The sequence below is a fragment of the Coregonus clupeaformis genome, chromosome 36 (assembly GCF_020615455.1).
Source record: "Coregonus clupeaformis isolate EN_2021a chromosome 36, ASM2061545v1, whole genome shotgun sequence".
In the NCBI taxonomy this organism is placed as follows: domain Eukaryota; kingdom Metazoa; phylum Chordata; class Actinopteri; order Salmoniformes; family Salmonidae; genus Coregonus; species Coregonus clupeaformis.
This window is the reverse complement of record NC_059227.1, coordinates 18,665,529-18,693,176: the sequence shown is the minus strand read 5'-3', so window position 1 is coordinate 18,693,176 and position 27,648 is coordinate 18,665,529. Positions and strand designations below refer to the sequence as shown.

Below are 27,648 nucleotides of genomic sequence, written 5' to 3'. Positions count from 1 at the left end.
AATCCTTTGTAAACTTACCTTGATAAAGAATTTGATTCCCGTAAAAGCCTGGCTTTAAGTTTGTGATAAGAGGTTTGTGTTGCTATGGTGTTTATTTTAACGGAATTGTGTAAACAGGTTTAAGGAGCAGGGTTGTAGGTGCCAGAGCACGGGGGAGAGGTGCTTCCTCACCTTTTACATGGAGCTGGTAGAACTATTTCTGGAAAATGTATTCTGATAAATTCAAAATAAATTATATTTAATTACCACAAAAATTCAATGAAAAACAATAGAAAGACAAACCAAATAAATAGCCTTTGTATAGCAGCCTTGAGGTAGGTAAATGGTGGTTTCTTCCCCGTCTTCTTTCTGGCGGTGGCGATAATGAGGAAGAACTGTAGGCTACGTGTGTGCACTGCGGAAGTCTGTCAGAGGCTTGACCACTTAGGCCAATCAGAACGTTAAAAAATAATCACCAGCAGTTCCTATCCAGCCTTATAAACAAAATGAGAAGCCGCGTGTTCACAACCAGGCTGCAGGGCAGTCAGAGTACACACACCTGGTGCGTCAGGCAAACATCCTGGAGAGAGAGCTTGCCAGAACCTCTACCTCCGGGATTCGGGGAAGAAGACATTTCAATCCTGTGCCAACACTTCTCCCTCCTGTGTGCCTCCACCCTCCATGGCTTTAGGGACTTTGTTCACAGTAGGGGAGAACATGTGCCACGCGAGCTGAGACCACTGCTTAACTGTACAGTGCATTCGGAAAGTATTCAGACCCCTTGACTTTTTCCACATTTTGTTATGTTACAGCCTTATTCTAAAATTGATTAAATAAATAAAAATCATAATCTACACATAATACCCCATAATGACTAAGCGAAAACAGCTTTTTAGAAATTTTAGCAAATGTATAAAAAAAAATAGATACCTTATTTACATAAGTATTCAGACCCTTTGCAATGAGATTCGAAATTGAGCTCAGGTGCATCCTGTTTCCATTGATCATTACATTTACATTTACATAATTTAGCAGACGCTCTTATCCAGAGCGACTTACAAATTGGTGCATTCAACTGATGATAGCCAGTGGGACAACCACTTTTATTTTTATTTTTTTATGGGGGGGTGGGGGAGGGAGGGGTTGAAGCATTACTTTTATACTATTCCAGTTATTCCTTAAAGAGGTAGGGTTTCAAGTGTCTCCGGAAGGTGGTCAGTGACTCCGCTGTCCTGGCGTCGTGGGGGAGCTTGTTCCACCATTGGGGTGCCAGAGCAGCGAATAGCTTTGACTGGGCTGAGCGGGAACTGTGCTTTCGTAGAGGTAGGGGAGCTAGCAGGCCAGAGGTGGATGAACGTAGTGCCCTCGTTTGGGTGTAGGGTCTGATCAGAGCCTGAAGGTAAGGAGGTGCCGTTCCCCTCACAGCTCCGTAGGCAAGCACCATGGTCTGGTAGTAGATGCGAGCCTCAACTGGAAGCCAGTGGAGTGTGCGGAGGAGCGGGGTGACATGAGAGAACTTGGGAAGGTTGAACACCAGACGGGCTGCAGTGTTCTGGATAACTTGTAGGGGTTTAATGGCACAGGCAGGGAACCCAGCCAACAGCGAGTTGCAGTAATCCAGACGGGAGATGACAAGTGCCTGGATTAGGACCTGTGCCGCTTTCTGTGTGAGGTAGGGTCGTACTCTGCGAATGTTGTAGAGCATGAACCTGCAGGATCGGGTCACCGCTTTGACGTTAGCGGAGAACGACAGGGCGTTGTCCAGGGTCAAGCCAAGGTTCTTTGCACTCTGGTAGGAGGACACAATGGAGTTGTCAACCGTGATGGCGAGATCATGGAGCGGGCAGTCCTTCCCCGGGAGGAAGAGCAGCTCCGTCTTGCCGAGGTTCAGCTTGAGGTGATGATCCGACATCCACACTAATATGTCTGCCAGACATGCAGAGATGCGATTCGCCACCTGGTTATCAGAAGGGGGAAAGGAGAAAATTAATTGTGTGTCATCTGCGTAGCAATGATAGGAGAGACCATGTGAGGATATGACAGAGCCAAGTGACTTGGTGTATAGAGAGAATAGGAGAGGGCCTAGAACTGAGCCCTGGGGGACACCAGTGGTGAGAGCACATGGTGCGGAGACAGATTCTCGCCACGCCACCTGGTAGGAGCGACCTGTCAGGTAGGACGCAATCCAAGAGTGAGCTGCGCCGGAGATGCCCAACTCGGAGAGGGTGGAGAGGAGGATCTGATGGTTCACAGTATCAAAGGCAGCAGACAGGTCTAGAAGGATAAGAGCAGAGGAGAGAGAGTTAGCTTTAGCAGTGCGGAGAGCCTCCGTGACACAGAGAAGAGCAGTCTCAGTTGAATGACCAGTCTTGAAACCTGACTGGTTTGGATCAAGAAGGTCATTCTGAGAGAGATAGCAGGAGAGTTGGCTAGAGACGGCACGCTCAAGAGTTTTGGAAAGAAAAGAAAGAAGGGATACTGGTTTGTAGTTGTTGACATCGGAGGGATCGAGTGTAGGTTTTTTGAGGAGGGGTGCAACTCTCGCTCTCTTGAAGACGGAAGGGACATGGCCAGCGGTCAAGGATGAGTTGATGAGCGAGGTGAGGTAAGGGAGAAGGTCTCCGGAAATGGTCTGGAGAAGAGAGGAGGGGATAGGGTCAAGCGGGCAGGTTGTTGGGCGGCCGGCCGTCACAAGTCGCAAGATTTCATCTGGAGAGAGACGGGAGAAAGAAGTCAAAGCATAGGGTAGGGCAGTGTGAGCAGGAACAGCGGTGTCATTTGACTTAATAAATGAGGATCATTTATCATCCTTGAGATGTTTCTACAACTTGATTGGAGTCCACCTGTGGTAAATTAAATTGATTGGACATTATTTGGAAAGGAACACACCTGTCTATATAAGGTGACAATGCATGTCAGAGCAACAACTAAGCCATGAGGTCGAAGGAATTGTCCGTAGAGCTCCGAGACAGGATTGTGTCGAGGCACAGATCTGGGGAAGGGTACCAAAACATTTCTGCAGTATTGAAGGTCCCCAAGAACACAGTGGCCTCCATCATTCTTAAATGAAATAAGTTTGGAACCACCAAGACTCTTCCTAGAGCCGGCCACCCGGCCAAACTGAGCAATCGGGGGAGGAAGGGCCTTCAGTCTTAAATTAGACTATAGTCTACAAATAGCTATATACCACATAGTCGTAGGCCTATTAGGCTATACTGAAAATGATTATTGTTTGTTCCTGAACTGGCCGAATGGCATAGCTATCCTTCAACACGTTGGTTCAACATTGCACGATCCTGGCGCTGTCCTTTCAGCAGCACGAAGGGCCCTCCAATCACTTAAAATAACACTCAAGATCTGTTGCCTACGCCTAATAGTCCTAATCATCACTTATAATTGTTGTTACAAATAGAAGATTATCACTTACAGAACCGAAAATAGCATAGCATGGTAGTAGGCCTATAACAACATTACTATTACACCAAAAACACCTCATTTCTAATGAGATTTTAGGATGGTTAGCTGAAGCTGAATAGTAAAAAAAAATATATATATATATATATATATATATATAATGCGCCAAAACTCAACAGAGCGGGTAGGATATACAGTGGGGAAAAAAAGTATTTAGTCAGCCACCAATTGTGCAAGTTCTCCCACTTAAAAAGATGAGAGAGGCCTTTAATTTTTATCATAGGTACACGTCAACTATGACAGACAAAATGAGAAAAAAAATTCTAGAAAATCACATTGTAGGATTTTTTTATGAATTTATTTGCAAATTATGGTGGAAAATAAGTATTTGGTCAATAACAAAAGTTTCTCAATACTTTGTTATATACCCTTTGTTGGCAATGACACAGGTCAAACGTTTTCTGTAAGTCTTCACAAAGGTTTTCACACACTATTTTTGGCCCATTCCTCCATGCAGATCTCCTCTAGAGCAGTGATGTTTTGGGGCTGTCGCTGGGCAACACGGACTTTCAACTCCCTCAAAGATTTTCTATGGGGTTGAGATCTGGAGACTGGCTAGGCCACTCCAGGACCTTGAAATGCTTCTTACGAAGCCACTCCTTCGTTGCCCGGGCAGTGTGTTTGGGATCATTGTCATGCTGAAAGACCCAGCCACGTTTCATCTTCAATGCCCTTGCTGATGGAAGGAGGTTTTCACTCAAAATCTCACGATACATGGCCCCATTCATTCTTTCCTTTACACGGATCAGTCGTCCTGGTCCCTTTGCAGAAAAACAGCCCCAAAGCATGATGTTTCCACCCCCATGCTTCACAGTAGGTATGGTGTTCTTTGGATGCAACTCAGCATTCTTTGTCCTCCAAACACGACGAGTTGAGTTTTTACCAAAAAGTTATATTTTGGTTTCATCTGACCATATGACATTCTCCCAATCCTCTTCTGGATCATCCAAATGCACTCTAGCAAACTTCAGACGGGCCTGGATATGTACTGGCTTAAGCAGGGGGACACATCTGGAACTGCAGGATTTGAGTCCCTGGCGGCGTAGTGTGTTACTGATGGTAGGCTTTGTTACTTTGGTCCCAGCTCTATGCAGGTCATTCACTAGGTCCCCCTGTGTGGTTCTGGGATTTTTTGCTCACCGTTCTTGTGATAATTTTGACCCCACGGGGTGAGATCTTGCGTGGAGCCCCAGATCGAGGGAGATTATCAGTGGACTTGTATGTCTTCCATTTCCTAATAATTGCTCCCACAGTTGATTTCTTCAAACCAAGCTGCTCACCTATTGCAGATTCAGTCTTCCCAGCCTGGTGCAGGTCTACAATTTTGTTTCTGGTGTCCTTTGACAGCTCTTTGGTCTTGGCCATAGTGGAGTTTGGAGTGTGACTGTTTGAGGTTGTGGACAGGTGTCTTTTATACTGATAACAAGTTCAAACAGGTGCTATTAATACAGGTAACGAGTGGAGGACAGAGGAGCCTCTTAAAGAAGAAGTTACAGGTCTGTGAGAGCCAGAAATCTTGCTTGTTTGTAGGTGACCAAATACTTATTTTCCACCATAATTTGCAAATAAATTCATTAAAAATCCTACAGTGTGATTTTCTGGATTTTTTTTTCTTAATTTGTCTGTCATAGTTGACGTGTACCTATGATGAAAATTACAGGTCTCTCTCATCTTTTTAAGTGGGAGAACCTGCACAATTGGTGGCTGACTAAATACTTTTTTTCCCCACTGTATGCTTTAATTGAAACAATATAGAAGAAAGGCTAATCGTTTTAGCACCATTGTCACGGATTCTGCCGAGGCTGCCCCTCCTTGCTCGGGCAGGCTTCGGCGTTCGTCGTCACCGGAATACTAGCTACTGCCGATCTATGTTCTATGTTCTACCTGTTGTTGTCTGATTGTCACACACCTGTTTCCCATCGTGTAATTACTCCTTCCCTATTTAACCCGGTGGCTCCCATTGTGTTTTGTGCGTGTTTGTTATTTCGTTTCGTGTGTCGTTTGGTGAGCGGGTTTGCTCCTCCCTGTGTGGAGGTACTTTGTATTTGTTTCTTTACTTGTTAGTAAAGTACGTTTTCATTGAGTTCTGTGTCCTGCGCCTGACTTCGACCCACCGCATTACACTGACACTCGTGACAACCATCTACTCAAATTCACTCACGAAACAGTAATTCAAGAAGATCTAAATGCATATTCCGATAAACCTGATTGATATCAAAAATACATCTTGAGACAATGTGTGTGGGTATAGAATTATGTTATATAGAATTACAGTGGGGGAAAAAAGTATTTAGTCAGCCACCAATTGTGCAAGTTCTCCCACTTAAAAAGATGAGAGAGGCCTGTAATTTTCATCATAGGTACACGTCAACTATGACAGACAAATTGAGAAAAAAATATATCCAGAAAATCACATTGTAGGATTTTTTATGAATATATTTGCAAATTATGGTGGAAAATAAGTATTTGGTCACCTACAAACAAGCAAGATTTCTGGCTCTTCTGTCAAGCAAGATTAAGAGGCTCCTCTGTCCTCCACTCGTTACCTGTATTAATGGCACCTGTTTGAACTTGTTATCAGTATAAAAGACACCTGTCCACAACCTCAAACAGTCACACTCCAAACTCCACTATGGCCAAGACCAAAGAGCTGTCAAAGGACACCAGAAACAAAATTGTAGACCTGCACCAGGCTGGGAAGACTGAATCTGCAATAGGTAAGCAGCTTGGTTTTAAGAAATCAACTGTGGGAGCAATTATTAGGAAATGGAAGACATACAAGACCACTGATAATCTCCCTCGATCTGGGGCGCCACGCGATCTCACCCCGTGGGGTCAAAATGATCACAAGAACGGTGAGCAAAAATCCCAGAACCACACGGGGGGGACCTAGTGAATGACCTGCAGAGAGCTGGGACCAAAGTAACAAAGCCTACCATCAGTAACACACTACGCCGCCAGGGACTGAAATCCTGCAGTGCCAGACGTGTCCCCCTGCTTAAGGCAGTACATGTCCAGGCCCGTCTGCAGTTTGCTAGAGTGCATTTGGATGATCCAGAAGAGGATTGGGAGAATGTCATATGGTCAGATGAAACCAAAATAGAACTTTTGGTAAAAACTCAACTCAGTCGTGTTTGGAGGACAAAGAATGCTGAGTTGCATCCAAAGAACACCATACCTACTGTGAAGCATGGGGAAACATCATGCTTTGGGGCTGTTTTTCTGCAAAGGGACCAGGACGACTGATCCGTGTAAAGGAAAGAATGAATGGGGCCATGTATCGTGAGATTTTGAGTGAAAACCTCCTTCCATCAGCAAGGGCATTGAAGATGAAACGTGGCTGGGTCTTTCAGCATGACAATGATCCCAAACACACCGCCCGGGCAACGAAGGAGTGGCTTCGTAAGAAGCATTTCAAGGTCCTGGAGTGGCCTAGCCAGTCTCCAGATCTCAACCCCATAGAAAATCTTTGGAGGGAGTTGAAAGTCTGTGTTGCCCAGCGACAGCCCCAAAACATCACTGCTCTAGAGGAGATCTGCATGGAGGAATGGGCCAGAATACCAGCAACAGTGTGTGAAAACCTTTGAAAACGTTTGACCTGTGTCATTGCCAACAAAGGGTATATAACAAAGTATTGAGAAACTTTTGTTATTGACCAAATACTTATTTTCCACCATAATTTGCAAATAAATTCATTAAAAATCCTACAATGTGATTTTCTGGATTTTTTTTCCTCATTTTGTCTGTCATAGTTGACGTGTACCTATGATGAAAATGACAGGCCTCTCTCATCTTTTTAAGTGGGAGAACTTGCACAATTGGTGGCTGACTAAATACTTTTTTTCCCCACTGTATATATTCAATAGGCTACATCTGTCGGTACAAACTTTGATTGAGGAAAAGATGACGTCATTTACATTTTTTATTTCGCGCTCCCTCACCTAAAGAACATTGCACTACACCACTGTTAAGGAGTGAAACTATTTCTCACTTCCATTATAAAGGTGCAGCTTTGAGGTAAACAACAAGTTTTTCTGAATATTAAAACAGGCTCAGTGAGTGATGAACTATGTTCAACAAACAATGAAAACAGAACTTTGTCTAAAAATATATCTAATTACGCATCTATTTGTTTGTGATGCTAGTAACTCATTCTCTGCACTAATGATAAGACCCAATGGGTTCAACTAAATAACGTTATACAATACGCTCTACTATTGTGTGACTAACATTCCACCTTTTACTCTGTATGACAGGGCATTCAGATTAACCTGTTTATAGACATGACTACAAAGAAATCTGCATATGCATATTCTATTACCACTGACCCTCTCTGTGCTTCCTCCCCCTGGGCTACCGTCTTCCTCCTCCCCCAGGCTGCCTGTATCCCTGTCCTACTGAGCAACGGCTGGGAGCTGCCTTTCTCTGAGATCATCGACTGGAGCAAAGCAGCTGTCATCGGGGATGAGAGGCTCCTACTGCAGGTAACTACTGATGGAGACAACCTCCCTATGACACTTCTCTCTCTCACTCTCTCTTTCTCATGCTATTATACTGTACCTTATGCTGTACCTTATGCTAGAACACAAGTCATTCACAACTCACATTGGGCTCTAAAGTAGCCCTTAGTTACGACCACTGGGATGGATAACTTTTACCGCTCTCTCCAAATGAATATATTAATACATTTTTGCAAACATACTACAGTAACTTTTTGGGGGGTCAACATTGTCCTATCACAGCACTCCTGTTTGCTGTAATATTCTGTAACCTCAAACTACTCTCGTGTATCACTCCGCATTAGTCGCAGGTTGACGTTTATTGGGGTGAGTCTTGTCCTTGAGGCAGAACTGAGCGATTTCCGCTAGTTGGGCCAGCTGCAAAGTAAAAATTCATGATTTTTTTTGTTGCTTTTTGGTTATAATTGAAGGTTGGGGTTAGCAGTGTGGTTAGGTTTAAAATCTGATTTTAGTGACAACTCTGCAGAGCTGCACATTCCTACAGTTACCTTTTGTTAGCTTCATCAACTAGCCATTCTTCAACTTCACACACTATACCAGGGTTCTTCAATTCCGGTCCTGGAGGGCCGAAACACTTCTGTTTTTTATTTCTACCTGGTAGTTAATTGCACTCACCTGGTGTCCCAGGTCTGAATTAGCCCCTGATTAGAAGGAGAGGATAAAAACAGAGGTGTTTCGGCCCTCCAGGACCGGAATTGAAGAACCCTGCACTATACCAAGTATCCAGAATTAAAGGAAGTGATTCCTCATCTTGCCAGTCACACCTACGGTTTCAGAGGGTCTTGTTTGCAAGGGGGTGTGATGAAATGCTAGTATACCTGCACATATTAATCCACCCCACCCCTGCACCCACCTGCCCGTCTCCCATATGTCTCCCAGAGCAAGGGCCCTGTATCAATAAACTATCCCATGTAATTATGTCATGATGTTTATATTCTTTAATTACTGAACTTATTAGCAGCTGATGTGGCGAAAAGGAAGAGGTTTGATTTACGATAGGCAAAATGTCACCCAGAACATGAAAGTAAATGAGGAAATGATGTGTGCCGAGATACGACAGGATTTCACTCGAAGGTGTCATTCCCCTTCTTGTCTCAGCTCCACCCCCCACTTATGAAATCAGCGCAATTATTAGAGGAGCTGCCTGCTGCCGTTGACCTGGGAACGACCTATGGTTCTATTGAAACCCGACACATTTATTTGATCTCAGACTACTGATGCACACAAAGATGGGATTTTAATTTGATTTGCACTCAATTGCACAGTTGAGTCCACACACAATGCAAATGCAGCCTATTAAAAGCTGTAAATGGTTTTAATACAAGTCCTGTAATTATTTGTGATTATACGCTGTTGAATGAAAGACATTCAGAGATGCTAGCTAATGTTTTTTCTCGCCCTCTTCACTCCCTGTCCAAAAAGCATGCTAATTATTGTCAGATATGGGTAGACGTGGAAAATATGCTGTGACAGGATATGAGGCACTCAAGGACATTTTGTCTTTAGAAGAAAGAAAAAAACAATGACAGCATTTGTGCACTAGGCACAAATAATTGTTACGTCTAATTAAATTAAGCACTTAGAAGTCAGACACACCAAGAAAACTGAGGGCCGATAGGTACTTAGCACAGTAGGAGGCCGTTCCTTCTCTTGCTAGAACAAAAGATGTACCTGCTGCGTATCAACTTGGTACAGACGAACCTGACGTTTCTACTTGTAGAATCGCCCTGTACGTCAGTAGCCAACATACATGCCGGTGTAACCTAAAACATTATCCCAGTTTGAAATGCTGCTTGTGTATGCATTACGATATCAGCTAAAAATAAAACATGTTTTGGTCATGGAGTTAAAAAGCACATGGCTAGTTACACTACATTGCCAAAAGTATGTGGACACCCCTTCAAATTAGTGGATTTGGCTATTTCAGCCACACCCGTTGCTGACAGCTGTATAAAATCGAGGACAAAGCCATGCAATCTCCATAGACAAATATAGGCAGTAGAATGGCCCGTGCTGAAGAGCTCAGTGACTTTCAACGTGGCACCGTCATAGGATGCCACCTTTCCAACAACTCAGTTCGTCATATTTCTGCCCGGTCAACTGTAAATGCTGTTATTGTGAAGTGGAAAGGTCTAGGAGCAACAACTGCTCACCCGTGAAGTGGTAGGCCACACAAGCTCACAGAACGGGACCGGCGAGTGCTGATGTAACAGTGTTGCTTCCGTCCCTCTCCTCGCCCCTACCTGGGCTTGAACCAGGGACCCTCTGCACACATCGACAACAGTCACCCTCGAAGCACCGTTACCCGTCGCTCCACAAAAGCTGCGGCCCTTGCAGAGCAAGGGAAACAACTACTTCAAGGTCTCAGAGCGAGTGACGTCACCGATTGAAACGCTACTAGTGCGCACCGCTAACTAGCTAGCCATTTCACACCGGTTACACTGAAGCGCGTCATAATTGTCTGTCCTCTGTTGCAACACTCACTACTGAGTTCCAAACTGCCTCTGGAAGCAACGTCAGCACAAGAACTGTTCATCGGGAGCTTCATGAAATGGGTTTCCATGGCCGAGCAGATGCACACCATGCGCAATGCCAAGCCTCTGCTGGAGTGGTGTAAAGCTCGCCACCATTGGACTCTGGAGCAATGGAAACGGATTCTCTGGAGTGATGACTCAGGCTTCACCATCTGGCAGTCCGACGGACTAATCTGGGTTTGGCAGATGCCAGGAGAACGCTACCTGCCCCAATACATAGTGCCAACTGTAAAGTTTGGTACAGGAGTAATAATGGTCTGGGGCTGTTTTTCATGGTTCGGGCTAGGCCCCTTAGTTCCAGTGAAGGGAAATCTTAACACTTCAGCATACAATTACATTCTAGACGATTCTATGCTTCCAACTTTGTGGCAATAGTTTGGGAAAGGCCCTTTCCTGTTTCAGGATGACAATGCCCTCGTGCACAAAGCAAGGTCCTTACAAAAATGGTTTGTTGAGATCGGTGTGGAAGAACTTGACTGGCCTGCACAGAGCCCTGACCTCGACCCCATTCAACACCTTTGGGCTGAATTGGAACGCCGACTGCGAGCCAAGCCTAAACGCCCAACATCAGTGTCCGACCTCACTAATGCTCTTGTGGCTGAATGGAAGCAAGTCCCCGTAGCAATGTTCCAACATCTAGTGGAAAGCCTTCCCAGAAGAGTGGAGGCTCCATATTAATGCCCATGGATTAAATTAACAATTGTCCTCATAAATCTACACACAATACCCCATAATGACAAAGCGAAAACTGGTTTGGAAATTAATAAAAATAAAATAAAAATAAATCTGCAGCATTGAAGGTCCCCAAGAACACAGTGGGCACCATCATTCTTAAATGGAAGAAGTTTGGAACCACCAAGGCTTCCTAGAGCTGGCCGCCTGGCCAAACTGAGCAATCGGGGGAGAAGGGCCTTGGTCAGGGAGTTGACCAAGAACCCGTGGCACACCTGTATTTGGGAAGGTTCTCCCATTCTTCTCTGCAGATCCTCTCAAGCTCTGTCAGGTTGGATGGGGAGCTTCGCTGCACAGCTATTTTCAGGTCTCTCCAGAGATGTTCGATCAGGTTCAAGTCCGGGCTCTGGCTGGGCCACTCAAGGACATTCAGAGACTTGTCCCAAAGCCACTCTTGTGGTGTCTTGGCTGTGTGCTTAGGGTCATTGTCCTGTTGGAAGGTGAACCTTCGCCACAGTCTGAGGTCCTGAGAGCTCTGGAGCAGGTTTTCATCAAGGATCTCTCTGTACTTTGCTCCGTTCATCTTTCCCTCGATCCTGACTAGTCTTCCAGTCCCTGCCGCTGAAAAACATCCCCACAGCATGATGCTGCCACCACCATGCTTCACCGTAGGGATGGTGCCAGGTTTCCTCTAGCCGTGATGCTTGGCATTCAGGCCAAAGAGTTCAATCTTGGTTTCATCAGACCAGAGAATCTTGTTTCTCATGGTCTGAGTCCTTCCCAAATACAGGTGTGCCACCGGGTTCTTGGTCAACTCCCTAAAAACCTGTTTTCGCTTTGTCATTATGGGGTGTTGTGCGTAGATTGATGAGGAAAATTGTTAATTTAATCCATTTTAGAATAAGGCTGTAATGTAACAAAATGTGGAAAAAGTCAAGGGGTCTGAATACTTTCCGAATGCACTGTAAACAACTGCCTCCCACGAAGCATCGTTACCCATCGCTCGACAAAAGCTGTGGCCCTTGCAGAGCAAGGGAAACAACTCCTTCAAGGTCTCAGAACGAGTGACGTCACCGATTGAAACGCTGCTACTGCACACCGCTAACTAGCTAGCCATTTCACATCAGTTACATGAGCCAGGCTGTTACATACACTTCATATGAAATGAATGGGGTGGTAAGTGCTAAATGATTAACAACGCCATTTGCCAGTTAGCACAACATAGCTAGCTAGCTACTCCACTAACTCTTGGCAGCAAACAGGCAGCTGCTTCATTCAAAAACAAATCCATTGTGATTTAATTATGGTATTGCTAGCGATGCTAGTTATCTACACTGAACAAAAATATAAACGCAACATGCAACAATTTCAAAGGTTTCACTGAGTTACAGTTAATATAAGGAAATCAGTCAATTGAAATAAATAAATTAGGTCCTAATCTATAGACTTCACAACAAAAAAAAGTAGGGGTGGGGGTCAGAAAACCGGTCAGTATCTGGTGTGACCACCATATATTGGCGGGAACTGGAAAATGCTGTCATACACGTCGATCCAGAGCATCCCAAACATGCTCAATAGGTGACATGTCTGGTGAGTATGCAGGCCATGGCAGAACTGGGACATTTTCAGCTTCCAAGAATTGTGTACAGATCCTTGCGACATGGGGCCGTGCATTATCATGCTGAAACTTGAGGTGATGGAGGCGGATGAATGACACGGCAATGGGCCTCAGGATCTCGTCACAAAATCTCTCTGCATTCAAATTGCCATCGTGTTTGTTGTCCATAGCATATGCCTGCCCATAGCATAACCCCACCGCCACCATGGAGCACTCTGTTCACAATGTTGATATCAGCAAGCCGCTCACCCACACGACGCCAGGATCTGCCATCTGCCTGGTACAGTTGAAACCGGGATTCTTCCGTGAAGAGCACACTTCTCCAGTGTGCCAGTGGCCATCAAAGGTGAGAATTTGCCCACTGAAGTCATTTACGACACCGAACTGCAGTCAGGTCAAGACCCTGGTGAGGATGACAAGCACGCAGATGAGCTTCCCTCAGACAGTTTCCGACAGTTTGTGCAGAAATTCCTCGGTGGTGCAAACCCACAGTTTCATCAGTTGTCCGGAAGGCTGGTCTCAGACGATCCCACAGGTGAATAAGCTGGATGTGGAGGTCCTGGACTGGCGTGGTTACACGTGGTCTGTGGTTTTGAGGCCGGTTTCTCTAAAAACGACATTGGAGACAGCTTATGGTAGAGAAATGAACATTCAATTATCTGGCAACAGCTCTGGTGGACATTACTGCAGTCAGCATGCCAATTGTATGCTCCCTCAAAACGTGAGTCATCTGTGGCAAATTTTAGAGTGGCCTTTTATTGTCCCCAGCACAAGGTGCACCTGTGTAATGATAATGCTGTTTAATCAGCTTCTTGATATGCCACACCTGTCAGGTGGATGGATTATCTTGGCAAATGATAAATGCTCACTAACAGGGATGTAAACAAATGTGTGCACAACATTTGAGAGAAATAAGCTTTTTGTGCATATGGAACATTTCTGGGGTCTTTTATTTCAGCTCATGAAACATGGGACCAACACTTTACATGTTGCGTTTATATTTTTGTTCAGTGTAGTTGTGGTCATCTGGCTAGTATCTGTGGACGCATTTAGCTGCCTAAACTCCTTTTCCTAAATGGATATGCATTTTTGGTGACAAAATTCAATTGAAATGCAGGAAAATATATTGCATTATCATTTTCATGATTGAGTATGCATAATGTCTGCCAATTTGAAAAAGAAAAAGTGTGACATATTTAAAAATCAAATGGAAATGCTTAAATGACAAATCATGTATCATGTTTACCATTTCATTTCCTTGTTGTGATGGCATGAATCAATCAAATTAGATAAATCAATCGCAATGCTTCATTTTGCAATTTCGTTTCCTCATTTGAGTTATCGTTTTCGACCTGTGCTTGCTGGCAACAGTCACTTTCGGTCGATGTGGCATGTTTTTAGGCTTCACCGGCAACACCAGCCAGTGCGAAACCCCACAAAAGAAGAAAATAGCCAGTGTGTGCGAGGAGTTTGTAGGAGGGGACTATAAAGCTTAGTGGAGGGGACACAGGGAGCTACTAGTAGCCAGCTAATTGGCTATTATATGTAGCTAGCTACCGGTAGGTTAGATAGCTAGCTGGCTATGAAGAGCCCACTGGCACTGGCTAGCTACCTTCACAACAAGACACCATCATGGCACACCTTTAGGTACGGTAAGTGGCTTTTTTGTCTTGTAATTTCACATTTGGAAGCAATAGTGTGCAACTGCAGCCCGCAATTCGGGGTGTCCTTCATGTCCGTACCCCCCGAATTGCGGGCCGCAATTGCACCCTTCTCTTTGGAAGGCGCATTGAAACATTTAGCTGGATAACTAGCTAGATAGCTAGTTATCCAGATAGCTAGCAAGCTATGATGCACTAAAGTTACTCTAGAGGGGATCATTAATGGTATGTGGCTATTCAAAAAGAAGGGAATTATCTGAAAGCATGTCATCAGACTTTATAGTGTAACGTCACATGTAGAATATAACATTTTGTTCTTCTTTTTTTTGGCACAGCTCTCACACTGTGTGTGTGTGTCTCTCTCTGTCCGTCTGTCTGTCTGTTATAGCATGTCTGTGTGTCCGTCTGTCTGCTTAGGAGTTCCAGATGTGGCTGCAGGAGATTAGTGGCGGACAACGCTGGATGGCATCTTCACTGAGCAATGAGCACATGTAGGACATGTACAAGTAAGTATCCTATATGAAGTACTACTACTTGGATAGATGGGAGGCAGAGGTTGCAAGCATAGTTTCAAGTTTTAATGTCACATGCACATGTACAGTGAAATGCCTTTCTTGCAAGCTCTAACCCTAACGATGCAGTAAGCAATAATGCAATACTGGAAAACAATGCAATACTGGAAAATAACAAGGTAGAACAAAAACATAAGAAATAAGAAGAACACGATAAAGTATGTAAGCATACTATATACAGGGTCAGTTCCAGTACCATATTTACAATGTGCAGGGTTACTGGATCGATAGAGGTAGATACTGTATGTATAGGGGTAAGGTGACTACGCATCATGATATATGATAAACAGAGTAGCAGCAGCATATATGATGATTGTATGTGAGTTGGTGTGTATAGAGTCGGTGTAAATGTATGTCCATATTATGTGGGTGTTAGCAAATGATGGAGTGAGTGTTTGTATGTGTGTTGGAGAGTCAATGTGCGGAAGTGTGTAGGACCCTATGAGTGTGCATAAGAATAAAATACAAAGGTCAACTCAGATAGTCCGTGTAGCCATTTTGTTAGCTATTTAGTTAGCTATTTGCCTTTTTTTATGGCATGGGGATAGAAGCTGTTCAGGAGCCTGCTGGTGTCAGACTTGATGCACCGATACCTCTTGCCGTGCGGAAGCAGAGAGAACAGTCTATGGCTTGGGTGTTTGGAGTCTTTTTAACGATTTTCCGGGCCTTCTTCTCACACCGCCTGATATAGAGGTCCTGGATGTCCGCACCACCCTCTGTAGTGCCATGCGATCAAGGGCGGTGCTATTGCCATACCAAGCAGTGATGCAGCCAGTCAAAATGCTCTCAGTGGTACAGCTGTAGAACTATTTGAGGGGCCCAGGCCAAACCTTTTCAACCTCCTGAGGGGGAAGAGGCACTGTCGCGCCTTCTTCATGACTATGAGCGTGTGTGTGGACCATTTTAAGTTCTTAGTGATTTGGACACAGAGGAACTTGAAGGTCTCGAACTGCCCCACTGCAGCCCCGGTGATGTGGATGGGGGCGTGCTCCCCCCCCCCTTTCCTGTAGTCCACGATCGGCTCCTTGGTCTTACTGACGTTGAGGGAGAGGTTGTTGTTCCAGCCCCACACTGGCAGATCACTGACCTCCTCCCTGTAAGCTGTCTCATTGTCGCCGGTGATCAGGCCTACCACCACCTGTGACGGAGGGGGTTAGCTAGTCGATGTTATCGGCGGAGTCCCGAAACGTATTCCAATCAACGCTGGCAAAGCAGTCCTGTAGCATAATCTCTGATTCTGGGGACCATTTCTCAACAGAGCAAGTCATGGATAATTCCTGTTTGAGCTTCTGCTTATAAACAGGAAGCAGGAGTACAGTCATGATCTGATTTGCCAAAAGGTGGACGAGAGAGGGCCTTGTATGCTTGCTTGTGGGTAGAATAACAGTGGTCTAGTACTTTATCGCCCCTAGTGGCGAGGGAGACGTGTTGATGGAAGTTGGGCATAGAGGTAGATACTGTGTACTGTATGTTTGCAAGTCATTACTTGGCAGTGATTGTGCAACCCAGAGGACACATTGTGTCACACACTGTGAGCAGACCGTGTGTGGAGCACACTTTCTCCTCATAGGCAGTACTCAATTGAGTTGGACTTTTTGCAGAGTTGCTGTCATGTTGCTGAGTTGTGTCCCGATTCTCCTCCCTTCTCCCAAAGTGTGCACTTGCACACTTCCATGATGAGGAGTTTGCAAGTGCCCGCCATAAGAGAAAAGTTGGAGAATTGGGATGTAGCCCTCAATGACCGATCCGCTATTCCTGTAGCTGAGGGCTACAGAGATATTACAATGAGGAGATTTGATTAAGCTGCCCTGGGTGGGTGGAGATTACACCAGGTGAAAAGGGATTGTTTTGAATGCCGGACTGCCTACCGGGCGTGAGCCGGGTGTCCCGTTCAAAGCCCACGGCGAAGTCAGCTCAAAACAAAGTGACGTGTGTCCAGAACATGGAGTAATGATTTAGGATTCGGTGTACTTGCAAAGTGTTGTTTGCTCTTGGTAAAAAAAAAAGTATATGTACTTTATCTGCCTTCCCAAGTAAAACTAGTAAAATTCTAACATATACTTTATGGAAAATACATGTATGTTTCTGAAAGATGAACCATGCGGTCTTGTTGACAATATGACCTGGCAGCGCAGATTATTGTTCGATTTGAGCAGGGCGCTTCTCCCTCACCGCTTTCGCCCGTTCACATCACGGGCCATTGCCGGTTGCACCCTTTCCTGCTTAGTTAAACTCCCTCAATATAAGGGCTAGTCTAGGGCATGGCAGTGTCCACAGTACAATTACAATTATATTCATATTATAGTCCCATGGTCCTCCCCCACTGAGTTCTTGTATGTGACATGTTGTTTATTGCAAGTCAAGCTTTCGTTTGCATGCCAGTAAATATTGTCAACGTTATAGTATTTAATTATTATATCCTGCAGGGGACCGTACCAGAGAATCTGTAAGGGGGCAGATGATCTATGATATGGATTGGAACCAGTATGATTCTTATGAGTTCCTGTTGTCTGATTTGAAGGCTACAAAAGTTATTTTGGGAAGAAAAGCCTTTTCTATTTTAACTCATTTTCCCCAGGCCTGACAGTCTGCCTTTCAACTAATCTATTTTGTGTTCCAACCCTCAGGAAACTGTCATTGCTGTGTACGGGCAACCCAGCAGCTCCTCCAGCAGACGCTGTCCCCTCCTGTCTTACAGTTGCTGCTGACCAAGCTGCCCACCATCACAGCAGCACCTAACCCAAACCCTTACCCTACCTGTAGTAACTTGACAAGGAATGCCCACACGCATTTCAATATTACTTTCCTTTACTTTCAACCTAAGAAATAAAAAGTGTACAGCCATGTACAAACGGTACAAATACAGCAAAACGATACAGCCCACTCAACATGTGGTGGAGTTGCATTGTACAGATCCAACTCTGGGTGATGACATCAAAGGGGAAAGGTCACGGCCAATGCCAATAATAACCATGCACACATGAATAGTAATCATACTATACTGCAGGTAAGTACAACACATATTCAATGTAATTATTTATATAGTGTCCACACTAACACTTCTCCCCCCTCAATTTAAATCCCCCCTGTAAGGAAAACATCAGGTTAACAAGTAAACCACATCAGTGTTTTCTTTTCATTACTTAACAACACTGTAGAACTTCTGCTGGTGTTACTGTAAATGTAAACAAAACAAAAAAATGACAGTCCTTATTTCTTTTCAAGTAGGTCTGCTGCTCCCAACAAACACTAACACCACGAGTCTCTCAGTCTCAACTACAGAGTTCGTTTTTCAGGAGGCTTGTGACTACGCTGGTGTGCCACGAGACACAGGTAAGGCGTGTCCCAGTGGAGCTGGGTCTGAGGGCACAGGAGCGGGTTGGGTGTTTGTGAGAGAATGTCCATCACCCTCTGCTGGAACCACTGAATGCCCCTGTTCCTCAGATACTGTTTCCTGTGGGGTTTCAACTTGTATACTACCACCCACAGCTGTTCCGTCTGAAAACATGGTATTTTCTTTGTCATTGCGCAGGCGGAGGTGGTCCTGGTGTCTGCGCATGATTCGACCATCAGTCAGTTTGACCACAAAGGAGACTGGACCTCTCTGACTCAGAATGATACCTGGCAACCAGCGTTGGCTGCTTGTGAAGTTGCGGATGTAGACAGTGTCATTGGGTTTGAACTGTCTCTCCCTCGCGTGGTGGTCAGGGGTTAGAAGTCAGGGTCTGGTGGTCATGTCTCTCTTTTTGTTTCTCCTGCTTCCGTTCCACTCGTGATTTGATGTCCGGACGCAGTAGATCCAGGTGAGCTTTTGGCTTTCTGCCCATCAACATCTCAGCTGGAGCCTGCCCTGTTTTTGTTTGTGGCGTGATGCGGTACTGGAACAAGATCCGAGAGAGCTTAGTTGTGATGGTTCCCCCAGTCATCCTTTTGAGCCCCTCTTTCAGTGTCTGCACAGCCCGCTCCGCTAAGCCGTTTGAGGCTGGGTGAAACGGAGCGCTGCGGACATGGCGAATCCCGTTTCTCCGCATGAATTCTTGGAACAAGTCACAGGTAAAGGTTGTTGTGTTGTCGGACACGAGAATCAGGCAGACCATGGGTTGCAAACACCTGCCGAAGCGTTTCGATGGTTGTGGTCGCTGTGATGTTGCTCATCATGTGAGCCTCCGGCCACTTGGAGTGCGCGTCCACCATGACAAGGAACGTGGCCCACGAAAGGGCCTGCAAAGTCTATGTGCAGCCTGGACCATGGGCGGTCAGGCCACTCCCACAGATGTAGTGGCGCGGGCGGCGCTATCTTCTGGTTGATCTGGCACTCAGAAAGATGATTTCACTTTGTTTTCTACGTCCTGATCCATGTTTGGCCACCAGATGTAAGATGTGGCTAAACTTTTCATCCAGGAAGCACCCGGGTGAGCCTCATGGACCTCATCCATGACTTGTGCACGGCCAGTGGCTGGAACAACCACTCTGGACCCCCAGAGTATGCAGCTCAGGGGCATTCATTTCCTTCATCCTCTATGACAGGAGGCCAACCCTGCATAAGGAATCTTTTCACTTGGACCAGGATAGGATCCCAGTCTGTCCACTGTTTGATCTGTTTGGCATTCACAGGTGAGTTTGACAATCTCTCCATTAGGAAAATTGTCTCGGGAGGCACCACAGTTGTGGCGGGCATCTTTGGTAGCAGGAGACGTCTGAGTGCGTTTGCATTGTCCTTCCCCGCTCAATACACGATAGTGTACTGGTAAGCTGACCGTGTGAGGGCCCAGCGCTGTATCCTTGCTGAAGCCATGGGAGGAATGCATCTTGATTAACTGAAAAGGCTCATCAGTGGTTTGTGGTCAGTGCATATGGTGAAATGACGACCGTAGAGGTACTGATGAAAGCGTTTCACAGCAAAGACTATGGCCTTCCTTGTCTAACTGTGAATAACCCTTCTCAGCACTCGTCAGCGTGCGTGATGTGAATCCAATGGGTTTCTCTGACCCGTCCTCCATCTGATGAGAGAGTACTGCCCCGACGCCATAGGGCGAGGCGTCAGATGACAGGATGATCTCTTTGTCTTGGTCAAAATGAACCAGCAGTTGTGCTGATTGTAGTAGTGCTTTCACTTCCTTGAAAGCTTTCTCTAGTGCTGGCCCCCACTTCCATTTACAGTCTTTGGAGCAGCTAATAAAGTGGAGCCAACACTGTTGACAGCTCAGGGAGGAACTTACCATAGTAGTTCACCATGCCCAGGAATGACCTGAGCTTGGACACGTTCTTGGGGTTTGGAGCATCCTTGATTGACTTGACTTTGTCCTCCACAGGACACAGACCCTGCGCTGTGATCTTGTGACCTAGGTAAGTCACATTCTGTGCTTGGAATGTGCACTTGCTACGCTTCAGGCACAGCCCTGCCTCAGAGAATCCGTCTCCCCTGTAACCAGGATGTCGTCCAGGTACACAGCTACATGAGGGATCCCCTGCAGCAGATTGTCCATTGTCCTCTGGAAAATGGCTGGGCTGGACGCCACTCTGAAAACCAAGTGGTTGTACCTGAACAAGCCTTTGTGCGTGTTGACTGTGACATACTCTTTTGTGTCCTCGTCCAGGAGGAGCTGTTGGTAAGCGTGATTCATGTCAAGCTTTGAGAACGTCTTGCCTCCTGCAAGCGTTGCGAAAGGGTCCTCCACCCGCGGCAGCGGGTAAGCGTCCAGCTTAGAGGCCCTGTTGATGGTGAGTTTGTAGTCTCCACATATACGCACCGTGCCGTCACTTTTCAGAACGGGAACGATTGGCGCTGCCCAGCGGGAGAACTGAATGGGAGTAATGATGTTTGTTTCCTGCAGCCACTCCAACTCATCCTCCACTTTCTTTTTCATGGCGTAAGGCACTGTCCTTGGCTTGAAAAAGCGAGCCTTGGCCTAAAATCCACAAACAGATTAACTGCAGTGCCCTGCAGTGTGCCCAGTTCATCTTTGAAAATCTCAGGGTACTTTTGAATGACTTCCTCAGTCACTTGTGTGTGTTTTATCTCACCCCAGTTCAGTTGTATTTTGGTGAGCCAATCACGCCCTAGTAAACTAGGCCCATTCCCTTTCACCACCAGGAGCCGTGCTCTTGCTTCCAGGCTGTTGTATGCAATGTCCACCTCTAGAGCCCCCAGCAATGGTATGTTCACCCCGGTGTACGTACACAGTCTGATCCCTGCCGGTGTGAGGGAGGAAGCCTGTTTTGAGCCCCACATTTGTTTGTAGGTCTCCTCACTGATGACAGAGGCAGAGGCCTCCGTGTCAACCTCCATCCTCATCTGCTTTCCATCTACCTCCACTGTAGCATAGATAGGCTCTGCGCACGGCTCACTCACATTAAACATGTTGTAGGAACAATGCTCTTCCTCCTCCTTTGTGCTCTCTAGGTGGGGCGCTGCTGACTGCGGCTTCGTTGCTGTGAAATTGCCCTGCCCAGTCCGCCCACCCTCTGGCTTGCTCCTAGGACCCCTGCATTTTTTAGCTAAATGTCCCTTTTTGTTGCAATTGTGACAGACAGTATCCTTGAATTTACAGTTGTTTGCATAATGGGTTCCTCCACATCTGAAACATTCCACTGCTTTTCCACTTTTTCCTAGCGCCTCTTTTGTCACCTGATGCACTGCACAACTTCCACTGTTGGCCTTTTGAATATTTGTAGCCTTACTAGCGGCCATCTCCATCCCTTGAGATAGTTCCAATGCTCTCTTCAAAGGCAGTGTGGCTTCCCCCAGCAAACGGCGCTGTACGCTGTCCTCATTGATGCCACAGACTAATCTGTCACGGAGCATGTCCTCTAACATAGCCCCAAACTCCGAATGTTCAGAGAGTTCACGTAATTTAGCAACAAAGTTAGCAACAGACTGATCTGTTATCCGAAAATGGCAGTTACATTTTAACCTCTGGACCCATTTTAATCACTGAAGGCTTTGGACTGTAGTGAGTCTGAACGAGAGCAACTAGATCCACAAAAGGAATTTCTCCCGGTTTCTGTGGTGTAGCCAAATTCCTCATTAGCTTGTAGGTTTTAGCCCCACACACACTCAAGAGAATAGAGTGCTGTTTAGCCTCATCTGTAATTCCATTTGCCAAGAAAAAGTGTCCCAACCTTTCCACATATTCCGTCCAGTCCTCGTTCTCTTCCACAAACTCAGTGATAGTCCCAAACATTGCCATTATAACGCCAACTTGTCCTTGATCCTCGTTAGCGATTTTCACTTGCTGCTGATTGTCACCGTCTGCGTTTCCCTCCAGCGGTGGCTGCTCTCCGTCGCTCATTAAGCTAGCTAGCTAACTGACTACCTCCACTGTTTCTTAGCTAGCTAGCACATCGCCCTGTACATGTTGATCAGGTTTTATCCTTGTCGCCAAAAAGATGTAGTAACTTGACAATGAATGCCCACACGCATTTCAATATTACTTTCCTTTACTTTCAACCTAAGAAATAAAAGGTGTACAGCCATTTTGTACTCCTGAGTGGCGCAGTGGTCTAAGGCACTGCATCGCAGTGCTAACTGTGCCACTAGAGATCCTGGTTCGAATCCAGGCTCTGTCGCAGCCGGCCGCGACCGGGAGACTCAGGGGCGGCGCACAATTGGCCCAGCGTCGTCCAGGGTAGGGGAGGGAATGGCCGGCAGGGATGTAGCTCAGTTGATAGAGCATGGCGTTTGCAACGCCAGGGTTGTGGGTTCGATTCCCACGGGGGGCCAGTATAAAAAAACATGTATTCACTAACTGTAAGTCGCTCTGGATAAGAGCGTCTGCTAAATTACTAAAATGTAATGTAATGTACAAACGGTACAAATACAGCAAAACGATACAGCCCACTCAACATGTGGTAGAGTTGCAATGTATGGCTGAAAGAGTCGCAAAATGGCTGAAAGATGCCTTCATGCCCAGGTCTGCACTCGGCTATTTCCCTTCATGGACTAAAGCGCAATGGATTTGTACAATTGGTTAGTCTAGTTCAGTGTTCCTGTTTCTTGTCTAATGGGCAACAGTGTGAACATTGTCATACCTACCTGTGCTATAACACCTCATTCAACTACTCAATAAGACCACTCTTGGGTAAATTGAGTGAATGAATGATTGGTTATGACAACATGCACTAAACCGGAACATACGGTTGTGAACAATAAAAAACAGTAGGATATGTGAATTGAATTGTGACTAGTGCACTTATCATAAGTTGTACATTGATAATCTGTGTCTCCATCCATGCTAACCTTTTTACATTATTTGTGCTCCTTTTTCACAGGCAGTTTTGGCAGATGACCTGTCTCCATAGCTGATAGAAACCGAGAAGGAATATCATCCCCAATGATGCTACTAATATTTGTACTGATGAAGAAGAGGAGGGAAGACATCCATTGTCGCTGAACTGCTTGAAGTGTTCAGTCAAAATTACAGTGCCACTTTTTTACCACTAGTCACATGTTAAATAAGATGTTCTGAAAAAGTAATAACAATACAGAAGTGTTTTTGCTCAATAATGAGGTTCTGCCAATCATATGTTGGAAACCATTATCAAGGAAACCTACAGTAGCTGAACACTGTGTAGATAGTAACCTGTTTGTTAAACAACCGTGATTCTAAGAACAAGAATAACTGTTACCTGTAGGACAATGTCTCTATCACAGGTCACCAAGGGTACAGTAAGGTATAACCTTAATAAAATCATTTGTGATGGTTAATTGTACATGCCTCTCATTTTCCAGTTGACATGAAACAACTTAATATGCAATAAAGTTATACCTATGGGTTGCATAACCAACTCAGTTGCCCTTGTTAGTGTTCTCCCTGAGATTTGAAGGTTGGACAGTTCGATCCCTGGCCGAGTCATACCAGAGCGTCCTATCCGGGGGTGTACTTGTACATCAAGCTGCCTCGCACTACAGAAACAAGAGATAGGCTCCTGCTCCTATGAGCCGTTTTGGCTCGCACAAGCCAAGTCTCGTGCAAAGCTTCCCTCTTACCTACTTTGGCTTGCAACTTTAACAGTATTGATTCAAGGAAAATAAATGGGAGATAAATTCACCTTTCAGCAGGACAATAACCTAAAACACAAGGCCAAATCTACACTGGAGTTGCTTACCAAGAAGACACTGAATGTTCCTGAGTGGCTGAGTTACAGTTTTGACTTAAATCTGCTTGAAAATCTATGGCAAGACTTGAAAATGGTTGTCTAGCAATGACCAACAACCAATTTGACAGAGCTTGAAGAATTTTGAAAATAATAATTGGCAAATATTGTACAATCCAGGTGTGCAAAGCTCTTAGAGACTTACCCAGAAAGACTAACAGCTGTAATAGCTGCTAAATATGATTCTAACATGTATTGACTCAGGGGTGTGAATACTTATGTAAATTCAATATTTCTGTATTTAATTTTCATTAAAATTTCTAAAAACATGTTTTCACTTTGTCATAATGGGGTATTGTGTGTAGATGGGTCAGAGAAAAAAAATATATTTAATCCATTTTGAATTCAGGCTGTAACAACAAAATGTGTAATAAATCAAGGGTTATGAATACTTTCTGAAGGCACTGAATATTTTTATTTTATTTGTTTGACCAGAATGATTTTAGTAGGTTATTTCCATCTACTCATCTCTTAAAATGTGTTGACTTGCCTCTCACCATAGCCAGCTAGCTAGCTAACGTGTCTAACCTAGATAGCTAAATACAGTACATATACTAACCATCATTGCTAGTCGCTTGCAGCAAGCACCATGCCCGGTCTGTCTCCCAGTGTCTCCTCCCGTGAACTCCTTGTTCACCGGCTGTCCAGCATAACAAAGATTATCTGAGTTATTCAGTAGATAGTACAGCTTCACCTCTTCCTCTGTGATCCAGAAATACTTTACGAAATGAAGAGTACAGGTTTTTCTGTCTGAGCATAGCAGGGTCATTCCTACTTTGTGGTGCCTTTTGGACCTCAAAACTTTGAGAAAAAAATATTTTTTTAGGTGCATTTTCCAACCTGTTAGGTGCATAAGGGTGGACATTTGGAAGCCAAATTAGCCACAGCTCTGTGAGTGAGCAAGATTGAGCTAGTATAATGGTCAACACTTTTAACAGGATTTTTACAGGGTGGAAATGTATGAGTGGGATATACAGACTAACAACATGGAAAAATAGATAAAACTGATTGTTTATATTTATGTACATTTGCACCATTGTTTTCCCACCAAAGAAATGATTGGAAAGTGATATCAGAGACATAATAATCATGAACAAAACGTTATTGATGAGAGAGAATTTAACTAGGACTATAAAATAATGAAGAAATATTTTAAATATTATATTATTTTAAGGCTTATATTTCTTGTGGAAGTTGATGAATAACACCCGGGGACATGGCAAAAACACCTACATCCACTGAAAAAAAGTTTTCAAAATTATTCCCTTTCAAGATCCATATTTTGGTGTTTTTAATGTAAGGACACCTGACCGTTGTATTTAAAGCCTTTTGGAATCCACATTTTACACTAAATATGTAGAGATATGTCCTGGGGACAGAAAAAGCACCGTTTGGAAGTAATGACCCAGCTAGCAAGCCCAAGCAACCTCTTCTGCCTCCGTTACCAAAACTCCACCCACCGTGTTTGATTGGCAGGTCTAACACATCGAAAATGAAAACACGAAGGAGCAATCAAGAAAAAATATATCAAAATTGAGCATTGCAATTGATTTATTGAATTTGATTTATCATTATAATTTTGACAGTCTTAACCCACACAGAGTATGGAAAGTAATTATCAATTGCAATTGAGAACTCATTTTATTTTTGTCACAATTTATGCGGTCACAATAAGGAAATGAAATGGTATTTACATTTCGTTTTTAAGTGTAAGAGTGTTGCATTTACAATTGAGTGTCGGCAGCGAAATGCTTCCATAAGTATCAACAAGGGCTTACTATAAATTCTAGCTAGCTAGCAACAACATTAGTCCACCTTGCTAGTTAGTTAACATTAGCTATAGATAGCTACAGCAGGCACACGCCTGTAGAAAGCTACTGCCACATTGTGGTCTGGAGTATTTTAACGAGGCAGGCCTCAGTTATTCAGAGTGCGAATTAGATACAAAAGGATGCTAAAAGGTGAGGAAAGTTGGGAAAGTTAGAAGGATTAAATCACTATTGATTTGTAGTCTTCTGTTGTGTTTAGATGGTTCAATGTAAATGTCCAAATATCTTCCATTTAGATCTATTTTCTTATCAAAACCCAACTTGATAAAGATTTGCATGAGGGGTTTCTGAGAAAGAACCAACTAACTGCTTGAATTACAAGCAAGTCAGAAACTTTTGTAAAGTCACTACAATTTATACACTCCAAAACGTGTGAATAATGGCTGAGATCTTTTACGTATATCTAATGTAAAGATAATCCACTACCGTGAGTCATAGTATGCCATCATGAGCTTTAAGAGCTTTAAAAGCTTTTTAAATACACTCCTATGTATAAACAGAGATATAAACAAGCTTACGATTGTCAAGATAATAACTTCTATCCAGCTTTGTTTAGAGAGTTGGTAAACTAGCAATGCACAGCCCCCACACCATACTGCTGTAGCTGTGTGTGTGTGTGTGTGTGTGTGTGTGTGATGGTCCATAATGAGAGTGGAGGCCATCCACTGCTTTGGTTTTATACAACAATCAAGTTGCTGCACCTGCTGGTAAAAATGGAATCTCATTACATTCAATTATGTGGAAGAATGACGCACAACAACCCAGCACAACATGTGGAGTAGCTTATTCCCCCACAGAGCAGACACATAAACACTGATGGAGAGATAGAGAGGGAGGTGGAGGATTTGATTTGCCTAATTTATACCCTGCCTCTGACTGTATTAAAACTAGATATACTGTCACTGCCAAACATCAGCTCAGACAGACATTGTTTTCAGGCTTCAGGGGGGAGAGGGGGGCTGTCTTTGTGATTTCGTGGTTAGAAATGTGACATTCATTGTGACTGCTGATTTGTCTTCCTGCCCCCTCTCCTGCCACGTATCACATTATGAATTGTATGTTTCTGTGTTTGTTTGAATAATTGATGAGGAGCTCCGAGAGGAACAGTAACAGTATAGAACAGTGATGCGCTGTGAAACGTGAGGTAGTGCTGTCTGTTAGTTAGGAGGGTGTGATAGCGTTGTGTTTTAGCCACAGGAGTGACATGATCCCTAACTGAAGGGCTCAACCTCTCTCACACAAGGCTGGCTTACTAGCCCATAACGTTTTAACACCTCAGTTTCTCTCTAGCAGTATGACCTATGCTGGAGCTACCACTTCAGAGGATAGTCCTCAATTGGAACGATATGCCTGCAAATTCTATTAGTCCTCTTTGGCCTACCACATAGATCAGTGTAATTCGACCATTGAGGACCATTGTTAACGATGTCATTGGTCCCTCAAGTTATAGCCACTAAAGGGCCATTCGAATCCTACAGAGGTGTTGCTATGGCTCCCATGGGAGGAGTCAGTGTGTCCAAGGGCCTCCCTCGGGAAGGAGTATTTTGCCTAATCACATCTGCCCAGAGAATAACCCATGTGCCCCCACTCCCTCACACTCGTTTACATTTTCACTCTGTCTTTTTTCTTCTTC

The 27,648-nt window shown here is 44.6% G+C and overlaps 1 protein-coding gene across 1 annotated transcript in view; it reads left to right on the top strand.

Moving 5' to 3' along the window:
* The window catches only part of LOC121552579 (exostosin-1-like), a 334,670-nt gene that overhangs the window by 277,280 nt on the left and 29,742 nt on the right, over window positions 1-27,648 (top strand). The window contains exon 4 of the mRNA XM_041865537.2: window positions 7,830-7,937. Within this exon, the coding sequence (XP_041721471.2) occupies window positions 7,830-7,937 (108 nt within the window). The remainder of the gene's footprint in view (window positions 1-7,829; window positions 7,938-27,648) is intronic.